The 9678-nt window shown below is 42.8% G+C and overlaps 1 protein-coding gene across 1 annotated transcript in view; it reads right to left on the bottom strand.

Annotated features, from left to right (window-relative positions):
* The window catches only part of KIF1B (kinesin family member 1B), a 143192-nt gene that overhangs the window by 69039 nt on the left and 64475 nt on the right, over positions 1–9678 (bottom strand). The window contains exons 12-14 of the mRNA XM_025212245.1: positions 8823–8965; positions 4854–4987; positions 468–547 (exon numbers count right to left, since the gene is read on the bottom strand). Coding sequence (XP_025068030.1) covers positions 468–547; positions 4854–4987; positions 8823–8965 — 357 coding nt within the window. The remainder of the gene's footprint in view (positions 1–467; positions 548–4853; positions 4988–8822; positions 8966–9678) is intronic.

Here is a 9678-nt window from a genome sequence, read left to right as displayed (position 1 = left end):
CCCTTTAACCTTCAAGTCAAATTGTGTGCTATAAAGAAAAGACAAAGGGAGAAAAAGAAAAGCCAGAATCAAATGCAATTTCATATCATAATGAGCATGTTTCAGAGAAGGACTGAACCCCAAGTACTTATGCCAGCAACTCAAACCTTGGATGAAAACTGTGTCTAAGAAGAATTATTTTGCTTAACTATTCTAAACAGTGTTTTGGAAGTATGGAAATGAAACTAATTGCCCTTTCTATATGGCCCACCTAATGTCAGTGCAATACAGAAGAACAGCAGCCATGTCACCAGTGAAGCCAGCTGCTGCTATGCTTTAGTTGGTTTTTGTTTGTTTGTTTGTGTGTGTGGTTTTTGGTTTTTTTTTTTGGTTTTTTTTTTAAGGTAAGTGCAACTTCTGTCCGGACTCATTCCTTCTACCATATGCCCATCCCACTGCCCACCCCCATGGCATTTCTTGCTCCTGACCTCTCCATTCTAATAGCTTCAGTCTTCCGCAGCTTCTCCTCCCATGTCTCATTCAGCTCTGCAATGATCTTCTCAGATTCCTGTATAAAAGTTCATAATTAATAGACCATATAGGGATTATATGGACCCAACCCTTTACCACAGCAAAAAAGCAGAAAAGTTAATGCAGATATGTATTTGAGGCCTACATGAGAGCTGAATTAGACCCTAGCAGTAAGTGACCAAGTGCTAATTTTAACCACTCAACAACACTACAAAATTATGAACAAACTAATAAATCTCCCAGAAACCCAGATGCTTCCTGCAATGACCATCCTGAATCAACTTACAAAAATCCAGATTCTCTACCTCTGAAATGAACTGCTATTCCCTAGGTTAGACAATGTCTGGGGCTGGCCAGGGGTTAACTACAAACAGGTAATTTGGCGCCAATTCCCGGTCTTTGAGTCATTAGCTTTCAAAAGGCCATGTAATCAAGACATAAATGGGTGCTGTTCAAGTCCCCAGGAAAAAAAGCCAGGCTACACAAACAGCCAGGCTAGACAGCAGCTCCTGGTTGCCGACAATTTTTTTTGTTTGTAGAAGACTAGAGATCACGGTAGCTAAAAAGGAAGTCTAGTGGCTAATGCTATAAATCAGTTCATAAATGCACTCTGGAGCCTTCTGGATGAAAGGTGCTGTATCAAGATAAGCCATTAGGACACTCATTATTCCCTCTAACATATTCTTGGAGCTATATTTAAATAACATGAGTGCCAAAGATAAACAACAGGTTTTGTGGTTAAGAATGCCACATACCCAACACCAGCTGCATCGCGATGCACAAAAGGCCAAGTCAAATGCCTTAAGTAGCCTATGCAAACCACACAGCTTGGTACGTAATTGCAGCACTTGGGAAGTGGCTATTTTCATAGAATCATAGAAAATTAGGGTTGGAAGAAACCTCGGGAGGTCACATCTAGTCCAACCCCCTGCTCAAAGTAGGACCAGCCCCAACTAGATCATTCCAGCTAGGGCTTTATCAAGCCAAGCCTTAAAAACCTCAGAGGATGGAGATTCCACCACCTCTCTAGGTAATACGTTCCAGTGCTTCACCACCGTTCTAATGAGAAAGTTTTTCCTAATATCCAACCTAAGCCTCCCTTGCTGCAACTTGAGGCCGTTCTGCCTTGGAAGTTTACTCTAAATCATCAGCCAGATTGATATTTAAGTCCAAGCTGTTCCTCAATTATGAGGCCTTCACAAACACCCACTCAGTAAAGCTGCTCTCAAGGGCAAGAGGGCACAAATGAGCAAAGAAAGTATTTCATGTTAGTTCTGAACAACTGTTTGCAGGAGCTGCTACTAGCTATTTACCAGAAGTAGCTTTATAGCAGGCTGTACCCAACCACATCGTGTTCAGCTCACTGCCCAGCAAAGTCACTGATGTGGAGGGAGGGGAAAAAAATTAGGAATCTTATTAGTCTTTCCAGTCCCATTTGTTATCAATCTCCTTGCTCCTCTAGCCACATAATCCCTCAGGAATGCAGCTCCCCGTCTCCATGCACACACAAATACCCCAATCGTTATGGAATTGTTAGAGAATCTGTCTGAAAGCTTCTGCACAGGAGACTGAAAATGAATCTAAAAAGGAGCATTAAAAATAAAGAGGCCTGGCCAAGAGGGATTCCTGCCATTCAAAGGAGCAAGTTAAGGAGCTTACACTCCACTGCTGCATTAAAGGATACAGGGATGAACATTAAAAACAAAAAATCAGAGATTTTTCTTCTGTTGAATGAGAATGGGGGAAGGGAAGAAGAATTGCACTTATTTCACCTCAAGCTGCATTAAAAAAAAAAAAAAACATTTTAAAATCGGAAAGCTCTCTCTAAAGGACTTGGACTATTTGTTCAGATCAAAGGCTTACCACGGTATATAGCAAAACCAGTGGTTCAAGCAATCCTTGCCTTCTAACAGCATTAAAGCCCATTTAGACAATAAAATGTGCACACTGTCGAGACTTCGTACAAGGGTGGCAGGGAAATTAAAAATGAATTCCTGCACCCCATAAGCTACTTATCACTTCCTAATCCATCTTCCAGGCCCCAGCTCCACTCCAAGCCAAAGACTAGGAAGCACAGGGAGTTTACAACCCTGAACCCAGGCCCTTCTACCCAAATCAGTGGGCCAGGGTCCTCTCATGCAAAGTTTAAGCTAGAGCTCCTGCAGTAGTGGGCAGAACCCTGGCAAAAATCCAAGAATTTCAGTTCAGAGACTGTGTCAAGGCTGAATGGAGGCTCAATCCTCCTTTCTGGTGCTGAGGATTGAACAGAATATTAGTAGCTCTCCACAACAATCAGCATGATTCAGTGTGGCATTTACCACCGCTGTAAAAGGGATTCCACACCATTTTACAGCCTGACGCCAAGAGCTACTCTAGCAGCTTTTTCTCAAGCAAGATTTTCACAGGGGCTTTTTTCAACTGTTGCCTTCACCCAGCTGTAGCACAAGAGGCCATTTCTTTTCTCTGAAGAGAGAGACAGGCATATATTTCTTACTTTCTCCACTCTCTGTTGTTCTGAATTGATATACACAGCTATTTCTCTACTCGCCTAAGCAGCCTGAGGATGGGTCAGACCTGACCCTTCTCAAAAAGCTAGCAGCCATGTTACCCATTGGAAAGCCCAAGTAAAAGCATGCTCAATTCTATGCATCTCTGGCTACTTTGAGTTCCAAAAACATTCTATACTTTGAATATTTGAGATGTCAGAGTGCACTGCCCTTCTCAACAGTGTTTCACAAGAAGTTGCCTTGAATATTGATGGAAAAAGTAGAAAACTCTCTTCCTGGGAGGCTCTGATTTTAATTTGGACCACCTTAAGAGATTTTTCTTTTTCAATCTAGTTTGCAGACGTCATTCAGTGTCTTGATGTCAGGGGACTACAGAGACAGCACCATTATCTCCATGGCAACAGCAGGTTTCTAATAGAAGGAGGATATGCCGTGTGTGTGTTCCAGACCATTCAAATCCTCCTGGCAGCATCTCATGGAGAAATCAAGAAAACAAACCACTGGGATTTAACATACCTAACTTCCCTCCCACCCATCCGTGGGGGAGAGGGTTGACAAGAAAAAAAGGAAAAATAAGAAAAGAAACCCTTCGCTGGAATGCATTTTTAATGCTGGTCAATTCTATGCAGATTTAGGACAAGGCTCCCATTGTCTGGCTACAGCAGGCTTTTCTGTATGCTTCACATTCTAACCCGTGGGGGTAGGGCAAAGACAACAGTGCCAGGATTGTACTTTTCCTTTAGGCTTAGATAAACTTGGGTTTTTTTAAAAATGACTGCACTGGCAAGTCAGGACTAGTACAGGGAGCTGCTGAACAACCCTCCTGAAGCCCCTCCACACAAACACCTACCTCCCAACCCCGAGTTGCTCTGCTCACCTTACTCATTATCCTCATTATATGAGACTGTCAGTAGATGCACGTACTTGGATTCAAGTTTGCTACTGCCAATTTTTGTTATAGCTGAAGACACTCTCATGCAGATTTTTGTGAATGAACAGTTCAGACATGGAGCCAAAAGCCTAGCTCATCCCACCCTGGTGAGCTCTTTGGAGTGCAAGAGAGCTTCTGTGTTAACCTCCAGAAATAGAAAAGGCATTGGCTATTAGGGCTGTGCGAAACAGCTGTGTTTCATTTCTATTTCGGATTCAGCCATTTTGGAGGGGCAGTGATCTGTTTTGGTGTTTCAGATCACTGTTCCGTTTCGGTTCAGCCAAATCTGTTTTGGAGTTTCGACACTGTTTCGGCGCCGATTCGGAGATTCAGCCGGAGAGAGGCAGGTACAGCCGGGTGGCTGCAGGTTCTCCCGCAGCTCCTCCGGCTGTGCCTGTCTCTGTCCCGGTGTAGGGGGCTGCAGGAGAAGCCCCCATGGCTGCCCTGCCCAGCCCCATCTCCCTCCCGGCACTTTTAAAGGAGGGCTGCGGGGCTGTGTTGTACTCTCCCCAGGCATGGGCCCCTGGATGTGTGCAAAGGATGACAGCAGGCTGCCGTCCCTTCCCCAGAGCACTGGGAACGGAAGGGACCTCAGGGACAGATCACAGACACAGCCAGTTACAGATATCAGTATCAGAGCAGTCCTTCCTGCCCCCCTTCTGAGTTTCTGTTTCCCCGCAAGCCCACCTCTGAAACTTTCCGAAACATTTCAGATGGTTTCGTTTCATAGCCTTCCGTTTAGTTTTGGATTCGGTGTTCCGGGCGCCCAAACACCTCTAAAACAAAATGGCTGCTGAAATTTCACACAGCCCTACTGGCTATGTTCTCCTAAGGAGACTTCTTCCAAATATGCAGCTTTCAAGCCCACCAAAATTATATCCAGCTGAGTGCACAACGACGTGTACCTTCAAACGTTCAATGGCTTCTTCTCCTCCAGGTGTAGACATGATTCTCTCCTGTATACTGGACACAGATGTTAAGCCCACCTGACTACTGAGAGAGCAGGAAGACGGAGATGCTGTGAGGGACCCCATGGAGGCTGTGGAAAAATTGCCAGGGCGTTGATTCTCGGAGGCAAGCAAGTATCTATGTTTATTGTTCTGAAAATCTTTCAGATCTGGGAGAGACAGACAGACAGACAGAAGGGAAGGCAGAAAAACAGGAGAAGAGGAAAAGAGGGGAAGAGGGAAGGAGCAGAGAAAAGGAAAATAGGAAGGAAACACCAGTGTAAGAGGAAAGCATTTAAGCAGCAACACAGACAAATATAATCGTTTCGGATGGCAGTTCTGAAACAAATCCTTTAAAGCAAATACCACTAAGCTAACAGCAGCTCAGCTCAGACCCTGAGAATTATAAATAAAGGGACCCAGCACACACTACTGAGATCAGTAAACTCTTGCCAAAATAAAGTAAAAACATTCACACCAAGACACTGTGTAAATTATAAGAAGCCCCTCCTGGCTTCCACAGCTATATGCTGATCTGTTTCTATAGTGTCATCGGTATCCAACAACTGGGTAATGGCACAGTGGAGAACAATATAGGGGCTGAAAGCTGGGAACAGAGGTGACCACCAATCAGGAAGTAAACTACTCTGGGCCAAATTCTCCCTTCTAGACTCCTCAAGCCTAACAGGAATACAAATAATTACTGGCTAAATCTTACAATCTAAAGGTGTACCTCTCCACAGCAGAATTAGGAGGTGAACCCAACTGCTGCCAGGTTCCACCAAGGGCAAAGGTTCTGTTAACCATCTCCCCAGTCTTCGACAGTATGAGTGAATACAGCACGAGCTCACATTTATATTGCAGTCTTTCACACCCTACACTAGTGCTGAGGAAGAGGACCAAAGCATGCACATAGGCCAAGTATGTGCTAGGAGCTGTTGCACATGAGATTAAATTCTAAGCCTTTTGATCATAACGGCTTGAAAAGAGCAGAGGAAAGGATTTCAAGAGAGACCTAGAATTTCAGGCTAACACTGAAGTATAAATGCAAGAGACCTGGAGACAGCTCCTGCAGAGGTGGGAAGTACAGGTTAGCCATGGGATTTATCTGTTCAAGTTATTCAGAGGTAACTGCTCTGATCTGAACCCAGACCAATCCCCAGATAAAACTATCATTAAAATTGTCCACTTATAAAGCTTAGACAAGTAAGCCCAGAAGCTTGGGCCATTCTCCCCAAGTCCTCACCCCAACCAATGCCTTTTTTTCGCCAACCCTGAACAATCTTTCTGTCTTAAATCTTTCACCTTATTTCTTTCCACACTTAGCCCATCACTGCAAACAAAGAGAACTAATAGTAACTCTTAAGTCAGTTTGAAAACCACCATCTGCAAATATAAGAAGCAGGGGTGGAGGCAATAATAAGTAGAGGAGGTTAAGGACGGGGACAAGCCACCAGAATAAGGCAAATGGGCAGGACAGAACAGGGAAGATGCAGTCTTGAAAGGCCAGTAGGCACATGCACTCTTAGGGAAGAGGAAATAGCACCGGCAATCGCTTTGCTTTGGCAGCTGCTCTGTCCATACAACACCTAACCCTCAATATCATGCATGCTTCTTTCGGAGGTCTGCAGGTGCTCCAAACAGATGAGAGTTAGGCACAAGCTGGAAGCAGCACCGAAACATCATAGCAAGACCAGGCTGAGTCTTTACACCACCAGTAACTGCACTTGGGAAATTTCAGACAGATCTTTTCCAGCCAGCATTGTTTTGGGGTGAGAACGGGCAAAGTGGGATGAAAAGAGCTCAATTACAAAAAAAGAAAAACTTGAGACTTGACCAAAAATCTACAGAGAATCCACCCCTGTTTAAAGAAGCAAAACATTTTGTTGAAGGTGGGTTATATAGCAGGAAGGTCTCCTATTTCTATGGAGCAAGAGAATGTATGGCAAAGTCAAAAATAAAACACTGTCTTGCCAAAAGTTTTCTCTGAACCTGCAATGTAAATCTTCCTCAGTTTTTTTAAGAGCTGTTCCTTCAGAGGAAAACAAGTCTCTGTTCTATACAGCAGCTGTACTAATACCCAGCAAGAGTAAGAGCTCAAATAAAGTGAGAAGGCACCCAACACTACATGAGTACAGAAATGATCAAACTCATTCTACAGGAGGACACTTTCACTTTTTTTTAGCTTAACCAATTGTCAAATTCAAAATTAGAAAAACATTTTTGAGGTTCAGAAAACAAATTATGGGAGCAGCTGTTCATGGACATGGAAACCTGTTTGCATTTAATAACTTGAAAATGATTTGCCAAAGGAAAAAAAAAAAAGTTAGTAGGTCAAGTCTGAACCATTAGTGGTAACAAAAAAACAGGCTTTACAATTACTATCCTCTGCATCTCCTCCACAGCAAGTAGCAGATACATTAAAGAATGGTTATAACTGTGCATTTCTGAAGAGCTGTTCAAAAGCAGAGATGGAGGTTGTCTTAATATCCATTAAACTACATTAGTGTCTGCAGTACATGTTCTGTCTGGGATTTCCCCATAAGGAATGCTGGCATGCAAAGCTCAGCTAAAAGCTGACCCAGCAGAAGCACAGTGGCAAGTTAGAAAGCTAGAGAACCACACAATACACACATTTGCCTCCACTTCCAGAGTAATCATCTCCCATTGGATCAACTAAAGGGAAGCAGGAGGGAAAATACAAGAAGGATCAAAGTTCAGGTTCAACAGTGACAGGAAGGGAAGTGAATAGTAACTGACATTTGAAAAAACAAAGACAATTTTCAATTACACATCAAAATAAATTTTCCTGGCTTGGCTTGACCCAAAACCAAGACTGCACAAAATGTGAAAATTTCTGAATTTAAGCTAAGTCTTCTTGATCCATTCTCTTGGAAATGAAGGAAGACAAAAGATACGTGCAAAGAATGCACTTCTTCACGCTGTCCATAATTAAACCACGACTTTTCCTTTACAAGAAAAATAAGTACCCACAACACAGATTCTTTTTTTAAGAAACATTTTAACAGATATTTTTCATAATGAACAAATGGCAAGCTGGTTCGATTGCCAGAAATAATTGAAATCATGATCTGAAAGGCATCTCCTCTGTCAGAAATGAAGTCACAGCCTAAGTTCCTCAAAGAATTTAGCGTACAAGCTTTTTAACTTGTTTGCTAAATTTGAGGCAAGGGTCAGGAAAATTAGTTAAGTCAGAAAAAGTCTCTTCGGAGACTATTCTATACTGTATCTTGACAAAGGCAGTTAGACAAGACATTGTGCAAGTTCCTACTATGTAGGTCTGCCAATGTACCTCAAAAATTTTGCTCTATAACAGCATATTATTTCAGTCAGAGGCAGCTAATTGTAGAGAGCGGTCAAATATTTTTGATATTCAAGGAATTGTATCAGGGATTAGGCATAATCTTCTGTTCTGATGAACACCATTTGAAGCCAAGTAAGGGCTGATGAGATGATGTTCTTTGAACGGACTGGAAAGGTGGCCTCTGTCCCTGTTGCAAAGTTACTTTTTATGTCATGCTATCACCCCTTTGAGATGGGAAGCCCTCCAAAGTGACCCAAGACCGCTCCTTAATCAAAAGGGTCCTAACCAGGGACCAATGCAAAGGGATCATGACATCACGGCAACATACCCAGGATTTCCTTTGCAAGCAAGACACAATAGAGCAGAGTTTGAATCCAATGTGTCAACCTCAAAGAAAAGGAAAGAAAGGCTCTGCAACAGACTATTTAAAAAGGGGACAGAGACCACCATTTCCAAAGCAAAGTAAAGTACCTGTTCGTACTTGTTTAGCTGTGACCAAACTCTCTTCTGCAATTCTGTGGCCTTAGGCGAGTAATTTATTTCCACAGTAGGTCACAGCCCCCAGATTACAAAGTGGAGACAGATACATTTAATCCACTTACTATCAATAATGTCTCCCAGCCCTTGGGCCCGCAGGAGATCTTTGAGCCGTGTCACCTCTTCCTTCAGCTCACGCACCAGCTTGGCATTGGGGTCTTCATTGATAACAGCATTGCATTTGATCTGCTTGGCACGATCTGCGTATCTAGAACCAGCCAGAGAAAACTGTTAGTTTCTTTTACAGGGAGACACTTGCATGCACCAATGCAAAATGGGAAATATCTGACTATGTACAAGTACAAGGGAAAGGCATCTCTCTGTCAAACTTTTAATGAATCCATGTGATGCTACTGAAACAATAAAGGCATATCCTCTTTCTAAGATGGATTTGCAGAAGCATCATACATATGATACAGAAGATGTATATTTCCTTCTACTCAGCATTAATGAGGCCTCAGCTGCAATATGGTGTTCATTTGTAGGCTACACACACAAACACAGATTAACTGTGGAGAGTCCAGGGGAGAGCAAACAACGACGAAAGGAATGTCATGGTTTCGTGACCACTAGGAAGAGTTGAAGGAATTAGGTTTATTTACTCTGGAAGACAAAAGTGGAAGGTGGGAGCACATTAAATTGTCCAATATGTAATAGGCTGTCAAAGTGTACAGCAGCGAAGTGCTAGTCTTGTCCCCTAGGGATGCTGTGCATGTATAAAACAGTAAGAAATTTGCAGCAAAGGCAAAAAAAAACTTGGTTAAAGTAATGAAACATTAGAACAGGCTATGTACACCAAGAGACTGTGGAATCTTCTTAATTGGAGATCTCTGAAGATAGGTTAGACTAAAATTTGTTGGGGAAAGTTTAGGTAGTAGGTACATGTGATCCTGCCTCAGAGCAGGGGCTGAATTAGATGAT

This window comes from Alligator sinensis, unplaced genomic scaffold, assembly GCF_000455745.1.
Source record: "Alligator sinensis unplaced genomic scaffold, ASM45574v1 scaffold366_1, whole genome shotgun sequence".
Classification (NCBI taxonomy): Eukaryota; Metazoa; Chordata; order Crocodylia; family Alligatoridae; genus Alligator; species Alligator sinensis.
The sequence above is the reverse complement of the archived record's forward strand: the minus strand, read 5'-3'. Positions and strand labels throughout refer to the sequence as shown.